Source organism: Brienomyrus brachyistius, chromosome 12, assembly GCF_023856365.1.
Source record: "Brienomyrus brachyistius isolate T26 chromosome 12, BBRACH_0.4, whole genome shotgun sequence".
In the NCBI taxonomy this organism is placed as follows: Eukaryota; Metazoa; Chordata; class Actinopteri; order Osteoglossiformes; family Mormyridae; genus Brienomyrus; species Brienomyrus brachyistius.
In genome coordinates, this window is record NC_064544.1 from 20,804,753 (window position 1) to 20,830,799 (window position 26,047).

Here is a 26,047-nt window from a genome sequence, read left to right on the forward strand (position 1 = left end):
TTATACAAATATTATATTGCACAAATCATAATGATATGTGGAAATAATTATTTAAGCACTGAATGACCTGTGCGTTTGTAAAAAAAAAAAACACAAAAAACAAAAATCCAATGAAAAATGCTAGAAGCATTATCATGCTTGAATATTTTAATTACACCTACAGTATGGGCATCCATCCATTTTCTGAAACTCTTTGTCCTATAAAGGGTCACAGTGGGTCTGGAGCCTATGCCAGAAGCTATGAGCACAAGGCAAGGAACAAGCCAGGATGGGGTGCCAACCCATCACAGGCCACACTCAGTGCTAACCACACTGCCACCCCGCCACCCCAATTAGTAATGTAATATTATTAATTGTTTTCTTAAAGACGGTGGCTCAGGGGGTGTACTGTTGCCTTGAACCTCTTGATTTGTGGGGTTCAAATGTCCATCTGTGAACTTCAGAGAGCTTTCCTCCAGGTACTGCAAGGACATGCAGTTTGGCTAATTTATGTTTCTAAAATTTCCTGGATTGGTGTCCAATTCTAGGTGTATTCCAGCCTTGTGGGATAGGCTCCAGTCCCCCCCCCTCCCCCCGTCACCCTGACCAGCATAACCTACTATAGGATGGATGGATGGATGGATGTTCTCAAAAAGTTTATTCCTGCCTCTGCTAACAGAAAGCATTATGGAGATAAATTACAATATATTTCTCACAACTGAACACTGATAGATAAAGACAGCAGATAAATAGAAAACAATTAGACAGTGGGGAAGGTACTTTGGGTTATTTAATGAAATTCTGCAAAATTTTAACTGCCACATGTAAAAAGACGTCGACCTCCAGTGGAGATCAGCACTGTTTTATACTGACATTTACGTTTAATGGCCGAAATACATGAGGAGTTTTGGTAATCAAAGTATATGACATTTGATAGTACAAAAAGAAACAGGAGTTTATAGCCTAAGCTTTACATTTATACACCTTATGACATAACTGTATAATTGCTTGTTTTTCTCAGCTACTGCTATATAGCTACTTCTATACTGTATATGTTAGACAAACTAAATTCAATGCTTGAAGCTGAAAGGTAATCGGTTAGTTAATTAAACAAGCTTCTTTTCTATCAGGAAATCTTTCAGTCTTTTCACTTGCCAGAATCCGACCATGAGGAGAATGGCTGTTTGCACTACTGCCCACCATAAAACCTTTCCATTGGTGTCTTCACTCATCTGCCGAAACATTTCCTCGCGTTCCTGAGGAAAGAATTAAGAACATAAGAACATAAGAACATAAGAACTATACAAACGAGAGGAGGCCATTCGGCCCATCAAGCTCGCTTGGGGAGAACTAAACTAATAGCTCAGAGTCGTTAAAATCTTATCTAGCTCTGATTTAAAGGAACCCAAGGATTCAGCTTGCACTACATTATCAGGAAGGCTATTCCATACTCTGACTACACGCTGCGTAAAGAAGTGCTTCCTTAAATCCAGCTTGAAATGTTCTCCCGCTAATTTCCACCTATGGCCACGAGTTCGTGTATTTAAACTAATGCTGAAGTAACTATTTGGTTGAACAGCATCCAAACCTGTTAGAATCTTATATACCTGGATCATGTCCCCCCTCAATCTCCTTTGCTTGAGACTGAACAGATTTAGCTCAAGTAACCGTTCCTCGTATGACATTCCTCTAAGACCAGGAATCATTTTTGTGGCCCTACGCTGCACCTTTTCTAAGGCCACAATGTCCTTTTTAAGATATGGTGACCAAACCTGCACACAATATTCTAGGTGAGGTCTCACCAAGGAATTGTATAATCTTAGCATTACCTCCCTTGACTTAAACTCCACACACCTGGAGATATACCCCAACATCCTATTGGCCTTTTTTATTGCTTCCCCACACTGGCGAGAATGGGACATGGAAGCATCAACATACACACCAAGGTCTTTCTCATGATCAGCTACCTTTATTTCAGTGACACCCATGAAATACCTGTACTTTATATTTCTGCTCCCTAGATGGAGTACCTTACATTTATCGACGTTAAATTTCATCTGCCAGGTATCGGCCCAGTCACTAATTAAATCAAGATCCCGCTGTAGCTGCTGAGCCACTAATTCAGTATCTGCTACACCACCCACCTTGGTGTCATCTGCAAATTTCACCAGTTTACTGTATATATTGGTATCCATATCATTTATGTAAATTAGGAACAATAGTGGTCCTAAAATCGAACCCTGCGGTACCCCACTATGAACGCAAGCCCACTGTGACATTGTGCCTCTTATAACTACTCGCTGTTTCCTATCTGTTAACCAGTTATCAATCCAGGTCGCTACGGTACCTAAAATACCAGTCGCTTTGAGTTTAAGTAGGAGCCTCTTGTGGGGGACAACATCAAAGGCCTTTTGGAAATCTAAGTAGATGACATCATAGGCCTTCTTATCATCAACTTCCTGAGTAGCTTCCTCAAAAAACTCCAACAGATTTGTTAAACAGGATCTACCTCTCCTAAATCCATGCTGGCTATCCTGCAAAATGTTATTGGAGTCCAGGTAATCTATCATTTTCTCTTTGATTAAAGCCTCCATAACTTTACCAGTTATACAAGTTAGACTGATTGGCCTATAGTTAGACAAATTACTTCTATCCCCTTTTTTGAAAATAGGCGTTATGAAGGCGTGCTTCCAATCAGAAGGTACCACACCTTCAGATAAGGATTTTTGAAACAGTAAAGTTAAGGGTCGGCAAATAATATCCCTCATCTCTTTTAACACTATAGGTAAGATGCCATCAGGGCCCTGTGATTTATTTATTTTGAGCTTAGCTAGGCTTTGCAAAACATCTGCTTCAGTTATATATATATTAGCTATAGACAATGCTGGATAGGTAATAACTGGTAAATTACTAAGGTCCTCAACAGTGAATACCCGTGCAAAACTATCATTGAACTCATTTGCTATATCAATGTCGTTTACTATTATAAGACCCTTACTATCCTGCAGATTAGTAATTTCAGGTTTTAGAGCTCTTTTAGGATAAGCGGTTTGGTAAATGGATGGATGGATGGAAGGTATGTTAGGATTTTAAGGTATACTTATATGTTTCTTATGAACGTTCTACGAATGCATTATTAAGGCATTTTGAAGGTGCAGTTAATGTAAAGTTAAACCAATTTAATTAACTTAATGATTTTTGTCTTGGCTTGATAACCTTTTAATTCAGTTGCTACTTGTATGCACTGACCATGGATAAAATCTAAAATAAAGAAAAAGATTTTCTCTAAATAAAGAGAGAGTGATAGAGGCAAGGCTTTGGGGTAGTGGAAGCTTGCTAGAGAAACTATATTTAGCCCTTACTTTTTGTTTCCTTGCTCTCCAAGTTTGTTAACTTGAAGAAAGTGTAAAATAACAAAGGAATTGTGGATTTGTTTGCCATTCTGGAATCTAATGATATTCTTGCTGGCTGTTACTGTACCCTCTGGAAGTCTTGCTGCTTGCCAATGTAAAGGACTTGATCGATCAGGTGCCGCAAAACGTATTCCATGTTCTTCACTGTGTCTTTGGCTCTAGCGGCTCCCGGGTCTATCGTGTTCTCTCCCATCTGCACGTCCAAATGTAGGCGCTGGGGGGAAGGTACAGGTCTGCCTATTAGTTATTAAGTGCGAGCTGGTTAAGCACCATGCTTCACATGTATGAAGAAATATAAATGAAAATATGAATAAAATATTAGTTATACAGTTTAGATTTGGGTATTTCTACCACAGGTCAAGTCAATGAAATTGTATGGTACAATATATCCCATGTATCTTACCAGTCTGTCCCCAGCAAAAATAGAAAATCGCGTGGAATTTGATTTCAAGCAGAGGAAATGCTGGCCAGAGGAATGTGAGGTGAAGGTAAACTTCCCTTGACTGCCGTACCTTTTGGACATCAGCACCTGCAGTCCAGAAGAGAGGAGCATGCTCAGTGAGTGCTGAAGACCTGCTTCACACAGGCTCCACTGAATGCTAAAGACCTGCTTCACACAGGCTCCACTGAGTGCTAAAGACCTGCTTCACACAGGCCCCACTGAGTGCTGAAGACCTGCTTCACACAGGCTCCACTGAGTGTTGATGACCTGCTTCACATATGCCCCACTGAGTGCTGAAGACCTGCTTCACACAGGATTCATTGAGTAAAATGAGCTCCATGGTACCTGATGACTTGGGTCTCTTACGGTAACAGTTAGTCCAAGATGAGGGGAGCTGTCTTTCTTCATAGTGTCCCAGTACTCTAGTAAAAAATACCCTGAAAAAAACACAATGATTTTAAGGCTTTGTAGTACTGACATATGCTTTAGTTCAGAACTCAGATAAGTACTTTGTTCACAGGTCATACAAGGATATAGTAGGTATTGCCATTAAACTGGTCCTAGAGTCAACTCTGATACGCACACGGCAGTCGGCAGTTGACTTGTTTGTCTGTTCTCTGTTCAACATGTCAGTAGTATTTAGTATAAGGAAGATATCTGACACATGTTTAAATATATGCTGTAGTGAAGAATGGATGTTATTGTAAGTGAGTTGGAAAAATTACACTTAGAACACCAAGGTTGGGTAAAAAAAAATGGCACCCTTTTAAAACTGTTTTCTGGAAAGTTTTATGTTTATCTTGCCAGGCCAAATGGGGTGGTTATGTCATAATCATGTAAGGATATGCATTACTGGTACTTTGAGATTTAACTAGTAACATATTGAACGCCTTTGAAATGTGTCAAGGTGCCTGATGTCTTTTTAACCCTGAAACCGATTGACTTGCTGAATGACTGCAGTGTCAGCTGTGGTGTAGCGGTACACTCAAGGGGTGTCTCCCAGCTGCCTGACTGGTTTTAACTCACCAGTGACCAATGTGTCCTGTGGAATCTCCTCAATGATGCACCTCTCCTCCTGTGGTCCCAGGTCAAAGAACATCCCGGATGTCACGGTCAGACAGCACAGCATCAGAAAGCCAGCTTTCCATGTGGCCATTTCCATTGCCCCATGCAAACCACCTGCAGGAGTGTGGAATGGGTTTGCTTACCCGCAGTGTGAGAGACCTACATCTGCTGGTTTTTCAGGCAAACAGTTTCCTGATTGGAGCTCTACAAGAAATCAGAAAGGCTGCGATAAGCATTCATGGAGAAGGTCAAACCAGTATTATATGGAGAGTGAAATGGTTCATTATTAACTGCTGCCCTTTAAATACATAGCTCTAAGTTAGCTCTTTTGTCAGCAGTGCTGTTTCAACAAGAGAAGTAGTTTTTAGTTTAAATGCATTGATGCATTTTTTTACATTAAAATGAAATATAAACAGTTTTGTTTCTAATAAAGTAAGCCATTGCATTCTGAAGATTTTATTAAAATGTGTTGAATTTTCACATGGGGCGGCATGGTGGTGCAGTTGTTAGCACTGTTGCCTCACACCTCTGGGACCCAGGATCAAGTCTCTGCCTGAGTCACATGTGTGTGGAGTTTGCATGTTCTCCCCATGTCATCGTGGGGTTTCCTCCGGGTACTCCGGTTTTCCCTCACAGTCCAAAAACATGCTGAGGCTAATTTGAGTTACTAAATTGCCCATATGACCAGTGTGTGAGTGTGTCCTGCAATGGCCTGTGTCCCCCCCCCCCAATCCTGGGTTGTTCCCTGCCTCGTGTCCATAGCTTCCAGGATAGGCTCTGGACCCCCTGTGACCCAGAAGGATAAGTGGTTTGAAAATGGGTGGATGGATGAATGTTCATATTTGGCACAATTTTCACTCTTTGCCCAAAAGTAGAAACTAAAAATTGCTGCATTCAACTTACTCAGATTTAAAAAAAAAAACATAAAGATTTAAAATATAAAATGTTAAATGAAAGAATTTCATGTGTGTTGGAAGACTTGCAAACTTTGCTCTGGAAAAAAAAAAAAAAAAAAAACGTTTATGTGAAAAATGACTTTAATGAGCCACAAAACCACCTGAGTAAATGAGCTGCAATACTGCAGTTTTTGAGGATTTGAGACTGAAAACACAAAGAGAAATCACACAATTTCAAATAAGGAACGATGACAACTCAGGAAATGATTCTGAATATTTACCATGTGGCAGGTGGGCTGGTTTCTTGTGGTTCCCATGTCCAAAAACATGTGTTTTGGTGAACCATTGTACATGTGTGTGCCCTGTCATGGGTTGGACCTCTTTCCAGGCTGTTCCATGTCCCCAGTTAAATGGACCGGCTGATGTTCTCTTAGTAATTGCGCTCTGCTGTACCCTGTATCCAATTAGATGGACTACTTGGTGTTGCACTCTGTTGTGGTACCAGTTGGATGATCCCCAATTAATCCCTCTGTGTCATGGGACGCGGTCGGGCGAAGCGGGCAGGCGTGGAAGGAGCAAGCAGGCAAGCGGAATACGGGGCAAAACGGGAGTTTAATGGGGAAGTCCGGGAAACAGGACGGCAACAGATATCAACCACATCAATGACGGACACTGGACTCGGGTAAGACACTGACTGAAATACACAGGACTGATTGAAAATAAACGGAACCAGCTGGGTACAATTCGGGAAACACACGTGGGTAAGCAGGGGGCGTGGCACACAGGAGGAGCGGACGAGCTGGGCGTGACACTCTGGTTGTCCCTTTTAACTTCCCTTAAAAATCTTTATTTTTTTCAATGTAGATTTCTATAGTTTTGCCCCAATATTCAGACACCTTTATAAAAGCTGGCCAGTGTTGTTGTTTGACACCCTCCCCAGGACATTTTTACTTACCCAGGAAAACAAGCTGATCTCATATGGGTGACTAAATGCTGTACAGTAGAAGCTTGAAACTCCAACGCCTCTCAACTCGACCAAATGGGACGTCGAATAGGTTTGTCGATTTCTTTCAACTTGGACCTTTGACTGGGACCTTGACTAAATCACAACTCAAGCAGCCTTCTGAAATGAATTAAGTTTGTGTTCCAAGGTACCACTGTACTATTAGCATCATGTTTTTCTAAGGACTGGTCCTGGCATTAACAGAACCAGGATGAATGTTATGGTGTTTGCTGGATCAACCATTAAAATAGTGTTTGGATTGTTCTATTGCAAGGTAAACACATTTTAAACACAGACGTTGTGTAACTATCCAGTACATTGATTTTTAGAGCCCACATGTTAATTATCCTTTAATGTTTGCCCCATTTAAATATGCTTCGATTTTATATGCTGTTTATCTTAAAATTAATGATGTGTAAAATTATTAAAAATGAGCAGACTGTCAGGGACTGGGAATTTTTGCTCCTTTTTATATATGAATTTATAAGTATTAATAATTATTGAATAAGAATGAAGAGTATCCACATGTTTGTGTATCTCCCCAGAAGCATAATCAGATTTGGGCCATGTGTGAGCACTGGTCCGTAAGGCTTGGTCTGCTACGGGAGCTCCGGGTCTGGCTCTGTGCAGCCGTGCAGCTGTGCAGCCAATGGCGCATTAAGGACAATAATTTGAGAGGGCATGCGGGGTCCCTCAGACTGGCGGCTGGCACTGGGTTGGGGGAACATGGCGAGCTCTGGGTGCCATGCTGACTGGACCTTACCTATGTACCTGCATCTACTGAATGCAACATCAGGACCTGCAGGGAGAAGCTGGATGGATGGGCAGATGGATGGACAGACAGATGGATGGATGGATGGATGGGCAGACCAGCTACTCTGGAGGCCCTAGGCTGACATAGGTTGGGGGCCATTGAGCTCTTTGGAGACAAAAGAGAACCAAGAGGGAATTAAAAATGATGGAACATGAATAATATGCGGGGCGACATGGTGGTGCAGTGGTTAGCACTGTTGCCTCACACCTCTGGGACCCAGATTCGAGTCTCTGCTAGGGTCACATGTGTGCGGAGTTTGCATGTTCTCCCCTTGTCGTCGTGGGGTTTCCTCCGGGTACTCCAGTTTCCCCCGAGTCCAAAGACATGCTGAGGCTAATTGGAGTTGCTAAATTGGCCATAGGTGTGCATGTGAGAGTGAATGGTGTGTGAATGTGCCCTGCAATGGGCTGGTCCCCCATCCTGGGTTGTTCCCTGCCTCATGCCCATTGCTTCCAGGATAGGCTCCGGACCCCCTGCAACCCTTTAGGATAAGCGGTTTGGAAAATGGATGGATGCTATATTGTCAACCATATATTCATCATTTTAAACTTTTCATAATACTGGATTCTGTCTGTTGAAAATGACACATTTATTTACATTTTTTACAAAATTACACATGTAAATATAGGCATTAACTTTTGTAACCAATGTTCATACATTATTTAGTATTGTTGGATGATGTAATGGCCCACTCTTTAAGTTTTAAAAAACAAACATTTGGATAAACTCTGGATGTTTGTTTTTAAAAGGGAAGCTGTTCAAAAGTACAGAAATACGCATCTAGATACGATAATATAATCTCGTGGTTAGGTAGATAGGTCTGTATTTTATAACCAATATAATCACATCCCACTCCACGTTTCCCTTTAACGTATTAAAAGGTGCTCTTGTTGTGTGAATCTCCAATTTACTCACTAGAGGGCAGCAGTTAGTAGGATATCAGAGATGATGATGCTTTAAATCAGGGTAATTCAAACCAGTTTAGTCCTGAAGTAGTAACAATACTTTAAAGGTAATGGTTATGGCGCTAATCGCTAACATTTTTACATAACAGCTTATGTGTGAACTTTCTCATCATGTGACCCATGGAGGTTTTGACTCTAGCAATGACATGGCAGTTGTGCAGCTAGCTTTGTAGCTGCCATATAAACCCTTCTGCCTTGTATTTAAGTGAGGAGGAAGGTGAGCACAGGGGAGCGAGCGGCATGTCTGCCCGTCTCCAACAACCTGCGTCATCCCGCAGCATTTCAGACACCTTGGATGAGTTACCTTTGGCCACTCAGCAGTGGTGGCAGTTGGGTACAACTGCTTTCCCTTGCTCCCCCTTTTAAAGTGCACTAAAAAAATGTCATCTGTGAGGATAAAGTTAGCGGGGCGTGGCTGCTGGCTTAGCGCTGGCCTTCGCTTCCAGTTCATCAGGCCTGCCTTTGCAGGCTTTGTGCGTCTCTCCGCTCACACACAGTTGTCCGGCTCGCAGGCCTTGCTCTCCTCCAGGGAGGGACACTCGGCCCCATTGTTGGCGGGGTGCATGTGGATGTAGCGAGTCCTGTGGCGCTCCCCCGTCTCCCCACAGGCACCCTTACACAGGCCCCAAGGGGACCAGGCGGACACCTCACAGTCCAAAGGGGTATCTGGAAAAAAAGGAGCTGGCCTCAGGCTTAGGGAGACTCACAGGGCTCAGGCAGGCAAGACGGCAGTCATCACATCTGCATGTCTGATGCACGTAATGGGGGCAGCCAGACTTGCTAAGGAAATGATTCAAGCTTTCTTAGAATTACCCTGTGGCTACAGGTTTGGACGCAATTAAAGACCACACTGAACACATTTCTTCCTCAGTTTAAGCAGACTGTTAGTCTTAGTGCTTTTTGCAGTGAACCTCAATGCGTGGTGGACTATATAGTTTCCTGCATTTTGGAGCCCTCAGTAACATCAGCTAAACCTCCCAGCTAGTGGAATCCAATGCTGTACAATGCACTACTGAGGTGACACAGGAACTGATTTGCTCGCCCCACCTGCCAGCGTCAGATTTTGTGGGTAGCGGTTTTCTTCTCCTAAGTGTCGATGAGAGGTTCTGCCGAAGCTCAAGATGATGCAGTGAGGCTTCAGGTAAAGAGCTCTTAGCTGGAGACGAGCAGCTGTGTGTGAATCATCAGCTCCGAACTCCTACCAGCGAGTTTGAAACAGGACCCACATCCTATCTGGGCTGTCCCCAAATGGGAATCAGTGCCCTCACTGTGACAGTGCTAATATCTATCCCAGATTGGCTCCTCTGAGGGCAAGGGGGAAAACACTGAGACAGAACATGGAAATAAGAGCAGGCCTGCCTTTTCCATCAATTCTGACATGGCTTACAGTGTAGCGCTGAGCGACACTTCTCATTCTCCTGTTTGGGTTTGTTTTGGCATTACCATGGGAACGCAGCCCAGCCACCCGGCTGGAGAAGGGGGGGGGGGGGTCAACGGCTTTATGGTGACGGACACATTTCACGTGGAACCATCCGCTAGTGCACAGCAGGCCGGCCCAGCACACATTTCACGTGGGACCTCCCGCTAGTACACAGTAGGCCGGCCCACGTCTGCGTGAGTCAAAGCATTAGCCAACCATGCCTAATGAGGCTGCTTCCAGTATAAAAATCCCAACTGCATCTTCAGCTAGCCAAGAACGTTGCAGGGAGGCTGCTGGAATGGCTAGATAATTTTAATCAGGGTAATTAAGTGCCATTTATGAGGTGTAGCGACTGTATAAGAGACAGTTCGTTTTATGGACTATTTCGTGCAAATAGGTAACAAGCTGCCTGCATGTAGGGCACTGGTGCTGCAATGACTGGGTTTTTGTTTTCGATCATTTTTACTTTTTCCAGCTTGTTGGTGATAGTTAGCAATCTGCCTTCAGCTTTGTGTGCTAAGCTTACGACCCATTTGGGCCAATCTGCTGTGAGAAACAAGCCGATCTGTGACACCGATGGAAACTCCTCATGTACAGTACATGCTATTTACATGATAAATACGGGTCTGAAAGATGTCCATGGCGTGGACTTATGTGTAGCTGTCACTACTAACGTGTGGTTATTCAGTTGTAGTTTTCAAAATATTTTATTAGATATTTAAGTGGCCAGTTATTTGGCTTGAGATTCTGATTCCAATAAACATGTTTCTGATTCTGAGATGCTTGCAAAACTTTATCGTCATAAGGATCGAGAAACATTGTCCCATTTATCTCCTGGCTGTTGCAAGGAGCTGAAACAAACGGATTTGTGCTTCACCAAAAGTACATCGGATTCACTAACCATGCTTTCTGAGGAACAACATTAAGAATCATTAACCCTAACCCTAATTTAGGACCCAAACAGGGACCGATAAATTTAATTATGCTCTTGGAAGGGGATGCAAGGACACCTGAAACCTCTTGTGGTTTCAAAGACTGTATCTAATTGTGTCATCTTCTATATAAGAAGAGAGTGCTTACTTATTCGGGAGTCCTCTATCTCATTGTCAGTGGGGATCTTGTTGGACTGGGTGGGCTCGATGGGAATACTGGATATATGGTTGCTCTTGAGCTTGGTCAGGGTGAGCCTGGCAATGGATGGGAGCTGCTTCAGCCGAGGATAGTAGAAGGAGTTTGCTGGGTGACTGGGAAACGATGATGTAATCTGGGGAAGATAAATGAAAGCCTCCATTGTTACTATGGATACAGAAGAACAGGGAACGTTTAACACTGCTGATTTCACTCCTGCTAAATTAACTCTTTGGCTCTGCATGTTGCATAATTATATATTTATATTTTACACTTAAGCCGATCTTTGTTAATAAGGATGCTGTGGGGGATTATTTAATATTAAATATGAATTAAATGTGTTCTAAATATGAAATTTATCAATGAAACACAACACATCCATACAAGTTAAAAATGCACCACGACTGTGAGCTGACAGACTCAGTTTTGCACAGCAGACCGGGGTCCCACGCAGGATCCCCATATCCTGGACATAATGATGTCAGGGTGGCCAGCCCCTGGAGACCACCTGTCACAGTTAGGATATGACAAACCCCAGACCTAAATCTAGACCTTGTATGCAGGGCACTTTGCTTCTGGGAAAAGTGCCATTAAGGAGCCTAAGATAGCTACCTGCACATGTGATAGCTTCATATCCATCTCATTAGCTGCTTGAGATGCCCCCTCCCCCCCCCAGATGAGAAAGTTACAAGGTGCAGAGAGTCAATAGTCCTGTCTGAACCATGCTGAAGCATCTCTGTAACATTACTAAAACAAAAATTGGAACAACAGCCCATTTGTAGATAATTTACTAATGTTCTGCATGTTTTCAGTACACGTCCTGAAATTGGAGCGGTGGTCTCTCATTTAAAAAAAAAAACTTCAAGTCACCCGCATGGGTGAATGACCATTTCGTGCAGGTAAATCTTGTGGGGTGTCTGGAGAGGAGGGGCTAACACACAGCTAGAGAGAGGCCTGGCCTGCCTCCCCTCCCAAGCTCACTACCCCCTGTCCCTCAGGCAAGCTCACTGCGCTCCCTGTCCCTCAGCCGAGCCCACTGTGCTCCCTGTCCCTCAGCTGGGCTCACTGCGCTCCCTGTCCCTCAGCCGAGCCCACTGTGCTCCCTGTGCCTCAGCCGAGCTCATGCGCCCCCTGTCTCTTAGTCACGTTCATTACCCCCCTGTTCCTCAGCCTGGCTCACTGTGCCCCCTGTCCCTCAGCTGAGCTCACTGCGTACCGTCTCTTAGCTGAGCTCACTGTTTCACCTGTCTCTCAGCCGAGCTCATGCCCCCCGTCCCTCAGCTGGACTCACTGCGCCCCCTGTCCCTCAACTGAGCTCACTGCGCCCCCTGGCCCTCAACTGAGCTCACTGTGCCCCCTGTCCATCAGTCAAGTGTCCCCTGTCCCTCAGCCAGGTTCATTGCGCTCCCTGTCCCTCAGCCAAGCACACTGCGCCCCCTGTCCCTCAGCTGGGCTCACTGCGTACCCTGTCCCTCAGCCAAGCTCACTGCACCCCTTCGTTCGTCAGCTGAGCTCCTGACTAACACATGAAAAGCGGGTTGCAGTGCCGCGCCTCGCATTACCTCTCGATAACCAGCTGTCTTCCTATAATGTCTCTCCCAGCTCAAGCCCCCCACTGTCTACCAATGGCCACTTTCAGCCTGCAATCTAATGCTGGACACCTGCAGATAACACTGACTCAATTCATGTTAAAGTCCATAACAGGATCAAATTAAAGAAGGAGCATTTAACAACCGTATTTATGACTTCAGCAGTTTCCCAGGACAGCCTACTGTGTCAGCCTCATAATAGACATTAGATAGCTATGATTACTTTTTATTGTCAACAAAACAAACCTGGAAAGCAACCAAACCAAAATCCTACCCACAATCCTAAGTGAAAGTAAGCCAATGTCTTTACCTGGGTAACTTTCTCCTGTGGAATGGTCTCAAAGTTCGGAGAGGAGAAGGTGAAGCCGCTGTCCGTGCCAGCGTCATAGGGGTACAGTTCCAGTGAAATGCTCTCCTTCCATTGGTCCCCCTCACACAGGTTCAGGCTGTCCACACCCACGAACCAGTCTGGACTGGGCACGATGCGTATGATGAAGGACAGCTGTGGGAACCAATCAGGAGCCAGGTTGGCTTGTGGTGATTTGACTTTGATTTGTGGTGAGAGCCATGGCAGCACACAGGGCCACGTGTTGGCCTGGCTACAGCCACTCCCCTCATGTGAAAACATGGCGTGTGTAGCATCGTAAACGTCGTGCAACACAACAGTCCTTTAGCTGCCTCATTGAACATTCCTTTCCTTTTGTGATTAAGGGTGATAGCTGGCAGAGACACCGCCGGTGTTTGGCATGCGTTGCAGCCAGCTCTGGCTGATGTTATACTATATGTCTCTTCCTGGGTGGCAACTAATTCTGGCGGCCATGCAACTACTAGCATATGATCTACTTTACATGCACTGCACATTGCATTTAGTTACGCATTAATTAGTCTTTCTTAATCCTCTAGAAGTGAAAACTTTGGTTACACTTTATTTCAAGCAGTCATATAAGTGCATTGCAGATGCCTTCATAATGCATTGTAATGAATTCATAAAGAATTATAAACATGGCTATAAATATTTATAAAAAGGAATAACCCATTACAGCCATGTTTGCACTGTATGAATGCACTATGAAGCTCACATCTTATAATGCACTATAATTACCTTCATAATGTATTATAACGTTCAGTACATTTTTAGTATTTATATGACTGCTTTAAGTATAGTGTGACCAAAACTGTATTTGCATACTTGCATTACTTTTCATTGCTGTAACAGATAAAACTGCAATGTGTCAAACCCAAGGTTCTGTTCAGATAACAGATATGATCACAGTAAATCAGTAAGAAAACTTTATTAATATGCAATTTAGCTTGCTTTGTATACATTTTTAGTGTCACTCGATACATTTTTACTGCTGAAGCACATACAGCTAATGTTTGGTTTACGCCCATATGGCATGAAGATACTCACAAATGAATGCCTTGCAAAGACCTCGAACTCCGAGGAGGTCTGGCCCGTGCCCTCGGTCACCGCAGGAGCGGAGAACACCCCATAGACGCTCTGGATGCGCTCACCAGCCTCCTCCACCTCCTTCATCAGTGTCCAAGCCTCTCCCTTCTCGGAAAACTCCCTCAGTCCATTGCTGGCATACTCACTCGCCTGCCAGATGTGGTAGTCTGAGCTGTGGGTCACGCCTGAACGGAGAGTCACAAACGACCTTCAGGAAGTTACGACTGCAGCCCCATGCAGACAAAGGTTCAGATTGTTGTGTCTACTGCACAGTGTATCTGAACATGCACCTCGAAAGATCTCGCATCATAACCATGTACATTGCCGGGATGCATTTATAAGTTATTGAGGTGGCTTCCACATTTAGTATAGAGTTACGGGGCTGCCAGCTTCGGTCAGCTGGCTGGAGTGAGATTTTCAATTTGAGACAAGTCTGCACACACATGCGCACGCATTTACATGTATGTAGCAGCTTTATTATCTTGTAAATAGTCTTTAGGGTTTTTTAACTGTCCCAATGCTTTTGATGTAGCTACTGTTAGGTTTATAACGGGATCATATACATTTGCTATAAGATTTCTTGTATGAGCGTGACTCTGAAAGTGTGAGAGTCGGAAACCTTGGAGTTATAAAGCAGCTGCATATGTAGGTGGGATCTGTGCATAGGAGACTCACCGATGAGGTGGGACCACTGGGCAGGGGGTCTGTAGAGGGGGTACTGCTTGGGGAAGGCAGCCTGGCTCCACTTTCCCGTGAAAGTCAGGCTATACTTGGCAGGCGTGGTTGCGGAACATACCGGATCGAGGTTAAGGGGCAAGGCGTGGAGAGAATACAGCAAGCTGAGGGCTGCCCAGCAGTGTGTGAGCCTGAACCTCTGCAGGAAGGGGGCGCTGTCCATACCTGTAGCTGCAAAACGGTGCAGAAGAGAAGCTGGTCAGATGCAAGAACCCCTCAGGTTACTTGACCAAAGGTGCTGTCACGAGTAGCAGAATCTCCTGTAGCACCGATGAGGTCATTTATAAAAGTGTGCAATTTTACAGCCACTCAAACATGCCAGTAGCAACATTGAAATACTTTAGCAGTAAACATTTATACAGTCAGGAAGGCAGTTTTCCAACTGAGCACCTCTAACTGTTTATCTTTTGAAGATATAAAGTTGTCGGCAAAGACTATAAACAGTCCAGAATTAAAACTGAACATGACCAGGTGTCCTGGCCTGGCCTCTTAACCACTGAGGCACATTATAGAAATTCCAGCCACTTCAACCACCAGCAGCACTTAGCAAGCAAATAAATAATGAGTGACACTGATGCACCACTTGGTGACACCTAAAATATTTCTAAAAATTTCTAAAAAAAGAAGCAAAAATTAAAGGGGGCAATGTGTACAGATATTTCATAGTTAAGTAGAAGGAACATAAAAACAGCTTAGAGTGAATGCTGCGTAAAAGAACGAGAGCAAATGAAGAAGAATAAGCCCATGGATGGGTGGGCAGAAGGTGAGAGCGTGACAGCAGTAAGGCTGGAGTATGACAGCAGTAAGGCTGAGCGTGACAGCAGGAATACTCACTTTTTGGGTGTGCCTGAGCCAGGGAGGTCCGAGGTCGAGGTGCGAGGGGAGCTGGTGGCCGCACTGTGGCTGTCTGGGTGGGAGTCTGCAAATCCTGACAGCCACTGCCGGCCTTTTAAGCACTACAAGCTCCCCGAAGGCAGACGGCCCCGCTAACCTGCTGAGCACCTCTGGCTGGGGGCGTGGCCTACATGCACAGAGGGCCCGCACAAATTTCAGCCCCGCCCCCCAGCATGCAGGAGCAAAAGAAAGTGCTCGCAGAGCACTGGCCTGCAGGCTGCCGGCTTCCCGGAGCCGCCTCCTTTTTGGGGAAAATCCGACAGGCTGGCCAGCCAAGCCACCACGTGCTGGCCGCCGGGCCGTGCTGTCAGCCGCATGCAGTCCCCCCCTGCCCCTGCCCGCTCCTCTAATCGCTTCCACATGCTCACGTTTCCCTGCCGCGTTCCGCTGCAAAGCACACCCTCCACGCTGACACTGATTCTGAGCTGACGGGCAGGCTGCATTCATCTCTCTTTCATCTCCTGCGTATGAACACGTGTGTCACGTGTAGCATGACTTTTTAAAGAGCTATGGGCAAAATCATTTTTGTCTGATTCATGCCCAGGAAGGTCCTTTTGGTCCTCGAGTTATTAATGAAATAGAAAGAGTCATATATGGCATTTATATGGAGTTTCATATTGTATTATATGCTGCTTTGTTGGCTTGGAGTTTTCTAATATCAATCTCAAATGTCCCACTGATCCTTACAGTGTTTTTAGGAAAAGCAATATTCATCCATTAAACCAAGCATTTCACAGTAAATAACTAGCCTGGAGCACAAGCCAAGCAATTCTGGGACAGAGCTTGTCTTTTTCATCTGCCCGGGTGCAAGACGCTGGCCTGTCTTTAAGAATAACCACCTCTGTGTCCGCAGGGAGCTCTGGATTCCCACAGGCCATGTTTGCCTGACGTTTGTTTTTTCATTGCATTAGGAATGTCGCAGAAGAAGCAAGGAAGAGCATAAATTATCTGTCTATATTTGTATTCTGGTTAGGTTGTTTGTTGTAAGTTGTCATGGAGACGGACAGACGCTGACCAAATCCAATTATAACAAGTCTTTGCACATAACTTACAGCCCCTATGGCACTTTCTACTTCTGACTGGGGAAGATCTCAGAAAATCGAGGTCATCAAGGAAGCAGCTCTTGGAGTCAGAGAACAGAAATGCCTGCATTTGACTTGTCAGGCTACAAGAAATCAGGGAAGGAAATGTGAATTTCTCACCGTATTTCCATCCACAGCAGTACTACGACTGAGGTGACACTAGGAGATGATCTTCTGCTGGCATGTGAAGCAGCCACAAGGCTTGCAGTTTAAAAAAAACAGGCTGGCAGGCACAAAACGATACAACCAGAACAGTCGATTGTGCTTCCTTTGAGAAGGAAAAAGGTTGCGGTTGAAACTGAATCAGCAAAGTCAGCAAGGCCTTAGTCCTGTTTCACCACTGACAGGCAACATGTAATACGTCTTACTATAATTTTGATCATTTCATTCCCTTTGCACAGCTCCGGTTAGCCAGAGAGACAAAGATGAGAATCCGAAACCCTGTAAAAGTGCTAATGTTTTTTACATACATCCCGAAATGATACCTTGTGAGATCATGATTTGAGCGATTGCAGGAAATCACAGGACACCATGTGAGTAGAGTGGTCTTTGGCATGAATGAAATTGAGTAAGGGTTGCCATGTTTTTTGGCTGACCTGCTAAACAGCATTTGGCAGCAGTGTCCGGGTTGCCATGTGCTATAGCATAGTGACACTTTTATTCCACTGATCATTATGTTAGACCCAAAATGTGACTTTGGGGTTAGCCTCTAGGGCTGAGGAGCTGGAAGGGGGCATCTGGCTGAAACAGAGGAGGAGTAAGGAGCCAGTCTACAAGGTTCTATCTTGCTGGATTAGAGGGGGTCTTGGGATCTGTGATAGATGGGACTGTAGGGTGGATTACCCAGGTCAAGGGAGATGGATTACAGGTTTAGGGGCATGGAGGATGTCAGACCACTGATGAGGAAGCAGCATTAGCTTTACAAGAAAGCAGTTTCTGGTGAATGAAAGTCCAACACAAATGTAAAATAATCCACTGAAATGCAAAGTAGGTCAGGCAGACATAAAAGCAAGATTGTTGGTGGTGGTATTACAGGCCAGCAGGGATGTGGCAGAAGCTCAGAGCTGCTAGGTTTGCACAGAACGGGGCCGCTAAGGCGCAGTTCGAGTTCGACTCCCAGTCTGTGGGGAGACTCAAATACCAAGTATGGCTCAGGATGAACAAGGGAACAAGAGATATCGGAGTGTTACACAACGCCAGACAGGAGTGGCACCTTTTACACTCATTTGTATCGTGGAACTATCCATCCATCCATTTTCCAAACCGCTTATCCTACTGGGTCGCGGGGGGTCCGGAGCCTATCCTGGAATCAATGGGCATGAGGCAGGGAACAACCCAGGATGGGGGACCAGCCCATCACAGGGCACACTCATACACCATTCACTCACACATGCACACCTATGGGCAATTTAGCAAGTCCAATCAGCCTCAGCATGATTTTGGACTGTGGGGGGAAACCGGAGTACCTGGAGGAAACCCCACGATGACATGAGGAGAACATGCAAACTCCACACACATGTGACCCAGGCGGAGACTCGAACCCGGGTCCCAGCGGTGTGAGGCAACAGTGCTAACAACTGCACCACCATGACGCCCATCATGGAACTATATAATGTGTAATATAATATATAACAGATAGATATACATTTAATCTACAGCATAATGATACTGTCTGCTGCAGTTACAGATCATACAGTACCTGTGGGATTCTGTGAATTATTGTAGACAGCATCGAATCGGGGATTGGATGAGATGAGCAGAAATTAATCTATAGTGTTACTTCAGAGATGTTCTGAATGTTTACAGCAGCAGTAGTGCATAGAGATAAAGTACAGTAATGTAGAACCTTAATTGGGTTTAACAATGTTCATTTATACTTTTAATTATCTATATATGACACTGGAGCTTTGAAAATGTTAACATAGTAAGAAAAACATGTTCCTCTCAGCTGTAGCTTCAGAGAATTAGACTTGATTGTCCTTTAGAATTAATGTTTTTTATGCATAAAAATACGGTGCTGTAGACATCGAGGAATTCGAATCAAGTATGAATATCTAATCTCCCAGGCTGTAGGAGCAGACTGTGTCATACTGTAGCAATGATGAAATAACTGTTAGTCATTTGGCTGTTGTATGAATACTTTCAGAGATACTGTTTCATTTGGATTTTTGTATTACAATGCAAAGGACAATAAATATCATATACTGATTACGGGTGATTTAATGCAGTCTGAAGAAAGATAAATATTCATACACACAAGATGCAATTTATAACCTTACTTACAGTTTGTCTCACAGAGTTAATTGGAATCCTGTCTGAAAAAGGAAGCCATCAACTGTGTCCTACAGGCAGAGGCAGAATGATATCAAACATTCACTGTATGTAATTGTCCTTTTTAACTATACATACTTTTAATACTGCAGAAAAAAAGAACAATAAAGGATTTAGGAGATTTTATAACTGGCATGTGCATATATCCCTCTGCAGTGCAATGATTACAAAATTGCTTATCACAGGTCCATGTTAGTTCTATCACTGCTGAGCTGAAGCCACTTTGATGTAATTATGACATGGTAATGATAATAATAGCATTACCATCAGCCGCAATCATGAAGTAAGACCCTGCTTAAGAAAAGAATACAGAGCCATGGACAGTATCAAAATGAGGGCACAGCATTGTTTAATGTGTGAGAAATACGCTTCTTAGGGGCAACCAGTAAAATATGCTGCTATTGAAGCCAATTGAGGGTGGAGGACCAATAGCAGATGGTTTCGGTTAGTTACTGTGAGGGTTAGATGTTAGTTTAAAAGAGACCAGCAAGGGGAGAAAACGGAAAAAAGGAGAGTAAACAATGTGAAGTCACCTCCCGAGAATGATGTCCTCATAACATTCTGGCTCATGATTGTCAATATGCTAATAGGAAAGGTTTGTAAGCCCTGTAAACAAGAAGCTTTAAATAGATCCTTTGCTCAAGCTTACTGAGGAGATGTGATGTACTTCCCAGCACATGAATAACTGAGCTGAGACCAGATAAAAGTTAATCTTAACAGAGTTCCTGGAGACAGACCAGATTTCACACAGTGATTGACCCTAGTATCTTTTGTATTATCCGCCGTTCTGCGGTATAAAATTTGTCATTTAAAGTAGAAGATATTGCATAGTCTGCTTCATCTTCATGACTCAATAAAAGAAATGACTAAGCAAAATGTAAAATTGGGGAAAAGAGTCATTTTCGGTCATTGTGCTTTGCTGGGCATTTCTCAGACAGGAAGTGTCTTGAAACTATTAGCAAAATAAACGGATGAAAAAAGGGCCACTTTGTTTCTTGTGCATCCTTTGGGCCCAGGGCACTGCTGGAAATGTTCTCTGAAAATGCTAAACTAAGATGCACTCATCAGGTAGTCCGTCACTGCCCACATCCCACCTACGAAGGATCACACACACTGGGAGCCCCGGAATTGTGGGATCCTGTTGGGTGCGAGAAGAATATAACTGGGCATTTAGGAATCAAGGCAGTTTGCAGTCGTACTGTATGCTTAACGATGTGTTTAAACCCAGCCTCAGCACGTCTGCGGATCCTTGACCAAGGCCCTTAACCCCTGGGTGCCCCAATAGGTGGCTGCCCTTTGCAGACGGCTTTCTCAACAAAAGGGCAACATAGAGTTTCCAGTGGAGACCATAAGCTCTGGTAATTAGCATTGATTGTGATTTATAGATATGGTTGAGAGACAGGTACGCATTTCAGCAGAGGTGGGTAATTCAGGTCGAGTAAGTATAAATTCAGATTTTGCTTCAACCATCCAGTTGTGTATTCTCTGATTGTGACTCTTTATAGTCAATTGGTTGGTTGAAGCAAAATCTGTCTGGATTTGTACTCTCTGGAACTGAACTTTCCACCTCTGCATTTTAGTAACTCATTCCTAACTGAAGGGGCTATTCCTTTGTTTCCAGTGATTTTGTTGGTCGTTTCTGTGCATCTGCAACAAGCCCAGTCTCCTGCAGCAGACCTAAAACAGTCTCTAAATGATGCATGTTTGAAATCCTCTCCACGTTACAAACACTTGAAAAATTAATGGGGCATCAAAGAAACCGAATGGCTGAGTAATTATTTGCCATTAACTAAATCAGGGATGCAAATGCCTGGTTGCAGATGTGGGGGTGAAGCAAAGCAAATGAAGTCTGTATGCTAACTAAGGGCTCTAATTTCTCCCACTGGTTCAATTCAGTGACTGTAAAGCTGCAATCACAAGGTCCCCCACTCAAAACCTTGGTGGGTTTCAAACATAAAGACTGTTCAGCTTTGCACATTGTGTATATAGCTACTTTGTACAATTTACATTGAGCTATATTTGCTCCATTACTGGTTTTGAGCAGGTGAAAATTCAAATTAAATTATCTTTTTAAACTGCATGAATCCTATGCCAGATTTTGCTGGTGACTTTGGTGTTACTGGATGTAACTGGTGTATGTGCATTAAAATCTTGTAATAACTACCAATTTCTGGTCTTACCACAATGGGTTGAGGTCTGGACTTTGCCTCAGCTCTCACAGAACACAATATTTCTTCCTGCACAATTCGGTTAAGGCCACGGTGATTTGAAAATGTGTACCATTTCAAACTTTTAAAACTGCAAGAAAGTTCTAAAGACAATGTCATTGACTTCATTACTTGATGGCAGCTGTGATCATGCACAATGAACAATGCAGCTGCAAGGTTGTCATTATTGTGCATTTTTTGCCAAAGGTAATTTATTTGTTGTGATTAAGAAATGACTTCATTCACTTATATTAACCTCAAACACTAAAAGATAACACAACAAATAGATGTGCGTATTTTTTTTTTTTTATGAGAACAGACAGTCTGTTCTCCTCATTATCTGAGAAAGCTAAGCTTTTTACAGAAACACACCATCTATGGAATTCCCTGATTACTCAGAGATCAGATTCTCTTAAGATCAATCCAGGTTCCCTCAAAAAGTAGCCATCCTGCTATACATTAGAAATGGTTTTATAAATGCAAAAAATATCCACATATACATACAGTGACAAAGGGCACCTCTGAGCCTGATCCTACTTTTCACATCCCAAAGTTGAATAACTAAAATCTTATTGCTACAATTACAGGGGCATAGCTGCTATAATAAGTTAACAGATCATCAAAGTCATGAGTCATAACAAGTCATCAAATGCAAACACAAATTACTACATTTATAGTCCCCACCTTGGTATTGCTGATTGGGGAATTAAGTGGAAAAGTTAGGCAATTCTAGGAAAGTACGAATTAGAGGTTGTAGCCCAGAGGAAGAGATTTACAGCTGACTCTCACTATAAACGGGGGCTACAGAAATGGGGGGGTCACTTTCTATGTGCAGCACCCACAGAATAATATTTACGGTTTTAATAAGAGGCCAGGAATTTTTTTTTTTTTTGATAATTTTTAATAGGGGTTTACTGTTATACATACACACACACACTCACACACACACCCAGTCATGTAATCATATCTTTATGGGGACCGCTCATTCATTTCTATGGGAAAAATGCTAACGCTAACTATGACAACCTTAAGCCCTACCCAGCCCTAACCCAGCCATAACCATAAGTAACCAAACAAAATACAAGAGTTTTTGCATTTTTAGTTTTTTTTTTGCAGTCACAGATTTTTATGAAATTCAGTTTTCATCACATTGTGGAGATGTAATTGATCTAACTGTCAACGTTAAGAAGCAAAAGACAAATTTGCAAACCGATAAGCTGCTAATTTATACAATGTTGTGCAGTTACATTTTATAGTTTTTACAAATTTGTAACTCACCCTTTTATTCTTGCGTAGTGTCTTGCTTCCACAAGCTTGATTTCTTTTCTGTCGCTAACTGCTTTTCCCCAGCAGAAATGCGTCGACAGCCCTGCACACCCATGTTACACCCATGTTACACCCATGTTACACCCATATTACACCCATGTGCTTACGTTTGTGTTTTGCATGTAACCCACTGCACAAAACTTTAGCCCACATATATACATGTAAACCATAATAATAATATGCTTATTTCAGTCCCAGGTAGCATATGCATGTAGGGGGTCGCAGAGGAACCATGCATGTTATTATGGGGGCACTGCACCACCCCCTCCCCAATCCAGGGACGAGGATACCGAGCCCCCCTCTATGTGCTTGCAGTGCTTACATCCTGTGCTGTGTGTCTTTCCTCCAGGCACCTCTACAGTTAGACTAATTGGCACCTCTAATTGTCTAATAAGGCTGTGTGTCCCATCCAGGGTGCAAAGCTCCAGGCTGCCCATGACTCTGACAAGGATCAGTGGCTTGAAGACGGATTCTTGCTATTTCAAATTCACTATTAAACTTTCAGTGGTGCACCCCCTGCTATGGGAGTAAGCCTGTTACCATTTACATGCTTAGTCAAACCCTCGGGGTCTCAGGAGGCAGGTAACATTGTGATTCCAAAAACTGGCAAAATTTATGAAGGAAACTAAAAAGATGTGACATGTGGGATTCAGAAACCAATGGGACGTATGAGAGGGTCTAAATACTTTCATTTGAAATGAGTCCAAAGTGACATGAGCTAAACCACAAGGCGGAGACGGCTGCAGAGGGACCCCCCCCCCAGCACAGGTGCCTACCTGAGTGCTCGTGGTCCAGGGCTCATGCTGACGCCTGGAGAGTCCGACTCCCCTGGAATCCAAACTCTGTGTGTGTCACACTTGGCCGAGACTCGCACAATGACAAATGGCACTTGTCTTCTTTTCGAGACACATGGATGTGATGGAGACAGACTGTGTTGTGTCTGAAAAGCATCGTGACCACGCGAGAAAACATAAAACAGCAAAGCCCCTCCATTATGGGTCTCCAGTGAACCCTGTCTGGCAGAATCAGTTGTTGTGGTTTTATCTGGCCCCTGCATTGGAAGTCATGAGCAAAGGTCAAGGCCAAAAAATACTTGGATAAAGAACTGGAAAAAGTCAGTCTTTTTATGATGGATTTCAGCCTCATGCCATCTAAATTTATTCTGTTGCGTTTCCTTCTCAACCACTCTATTTTTCAAACAATGCAGCTTTCCAGATGTTACTAAATTCTTGGAATCATGTGTCACATTAAATAGCTACATGGATCATGGCTCCTCCATGTGGCCTTGGAAGTGACACTGAGACACTGAGTTTTCGCTTCAGGAGGCTTTGTGTTTGTGTCCAGAATGAGGTCAAAGTCGTAACAGGCATCATTCCATGAGATGTGATGCTGTGTTTTTCCATCAAGATCATGTGTCGGCCTTAAAAATGCATTTGCATAATGTATGTCAGTTATAAAATATAGTCTTGGCCAATATATATATATAATTTAATGATCCGTATAAGGTCCTCACATCTGGACACATCGAACATTTAACAGCTAATGATTGAAAATGTCATCCTCTATGCCAGTGTTTCCCAACCTTTTTTGAATTGTGTACCCCCTGAGAGATTTTCTCATACCACAAGTACCCCCTTTGTCAAATGTGTTGATGATTCAATAAAAGTAGAACGTACAACTGATTATCAAATTTAAAACATTTTATTAAATCTCCATAACTTGAACATTTAATTCATTAAGCAACACATCCCAGATAGATTTTCTTTCTATACCAGGGCACAGCTAATGGAATGGCTGATAATATTTACCCATCATCAGGGAAATTAAATATAAAATTTTTTTCCACGTACCCCCTGTAATGTGCTCGCGTACCACTAGGGGTACGCGTACCCCCGGTTGGGAATCACTGCTCTATGCTATTGAGTTATTGGAGTTTCCTTCAGTTAGCATAAACATAGCAGACTGATCATCTACGAAATCTGGTTCAGATCATTCTAGTTCTCATACAAGCCATTCCAACACACTTGGAAAATAATTGTTATGACTGCTGAGACCCTGGAAATGAAACACTGAAGGACACAGAGATTATCATAATACATCGCGTAGCAATGAAATGTTCATTAGCGATGTGTGCAACATCTCGATATTATTTCTCCTAAATATATAGATTTGAGCATGATTGCACGTGTGCATATATAAGTGTTAAGCTAACATAATAGTATGTGAAAAACAAGGCTTCTTTTCGAGTTTCCTGTATAACGCTGTTAACCCTGACAGATATAACAATCTTGAAAAGGAAAATCCCAATCAAGCAAATGCTGAACCAAAAACATCCTTCTCTTTTACCCATTTCATGTGATGATGATAGCTTATTGATTTTCAGTCTGTGCTCTGGCATTCAAACATTCCATGAGTAACACAGCCAAAGACCAGACACTGGATTGCTGTTGATCTAAAGCTGAGATTCCAAATTTAAGGTTGCCAGTACAACCCAGAATACACAAACTTTTCAGAAAGCCTCTTTTGAGAAAGTTTAAAATGTAGCATTTTCAAGAAAATGAACAGTAAATCACTATTTTGTAAGGGGTGACCGGCAGTCTTATATTAATCTTTTTATTGAGTGAAGTTAATGTACGCCATTGTGTTTTGGTGAAATTTGTGCAGCAGTTATTTGTCATAAACACTGACAGCTAGAATGGTTGTGTTAAACTGATCAGCAGACCACTGTCCACTGATCTGTTCTGATACTTAACTTTGACTGAATACATCTTGTATTTGCAGTGTCTGTCTCACAGTCACAGACGTGTCTCCAGTCTGTAATGTCTCTCCCTCATCTTCCTGCATGTCTCCCAGCCATTACAGCATCTGTCTCACAGTCACAGACGTGTCTCCAGTCTGTAATGTCTCTCCCTCATCTCCCTGCATGTCTCCCAGCCATTACAGCATCTGTCTCACAGTCACAAACGTGTCTCCAATCTGTAATGTCTCTCCCTCATCTCCCTGCATGTCTCCCAGCCATTACAGCATCTGTCTCACAGTCACAGACGTGTCTCCAGTCTGTAATGTCTCTCCCTCATCTCCCTGCATGTCTCCCAGCCATTACAGTATCTGTCTCATAGTCACAGATGTGTCTCCAGTCTGTAATGTCTCTCCCTCATCTCCCTGCATGTCTCCCAGCCATTACAGCATCTGTCTCACAGTCACAGACGTGTCTCCAGTCTGTAATGTCTCTCCCTCATCTCCCTGCATGTCTCCCAGCCATTACAGCATCTGTCTCACAGTCACAGACGTGTCTCCAATCTGTAATG

At 43.4% G+C, this 26,047-nt stretch overlaps 2 protein-coding genes across 2 annotated transcripts; both read right to left on the minus strand.

The window, feature by feature from the left end:
* Nucleotides 1-651: 651 nt before the first annotated feature.
* Nucleotides 652-5,079, minus strand: si:ch211-255i20.3 (transmembrane emp24 domain-containing protein 11). Its single transcript, XM_048971626.1, has 5 exons — nucleotides 4,861-5,079; nucleotides 4,180-4,271; nucleotides 3,796-3,921; nucleotides 3,460-3,606; nucleotides 652-1,235 (listed from the first exon to the last, which is right to left on the minus strand). The coding sequence occupies exons 1-5, from the start codon at nucleotides 4,994-4,996 to the stop codon at nucleotides 1,086-1,088; spliced, it is 651 nt and encodes a 216-aa protein (XP_048827583.1). The 5' UTR covers nucleotides 4,997-5,079; the 3' UTR covers nucleotides 652-1,085.
* A 3,093-nt stretch (nucleotides 5,080-8,172) lies between these two features.
* spon2b (spondin 2b, extracellular matrix protein) lies at nucleotides 8,173-15,867 on the minus strand. The gene is made up of 6 exons (XM_048971625.1): nucleotides 15,734-15,867; nucleotides 14,840-15,070; nucleotides 14,126-14,349; nucleotides 13,025-13,216; nucleotides 11,078-11,261; nucleotides 8,173-9,243 (listed from the first exon to the last, which is right to left on the minus strand). Exons 2-6 carry the CDS (start codon nucleotides 15,060-15,062, stop codon nucleotides 9,065-9,067), a joined length of 1,002 nt encoding a protein of 333 aa, XP_048827582.1. The 5' UTR covers nucleotides 15,063-15,070; nucleotides 15,734-15,867; the 3' UTR covers nucleotides 8,173-9,064.
* Between the last annotated feature and the right edge of the window lie 10,180 nt (nucleotides 15,868-26,047).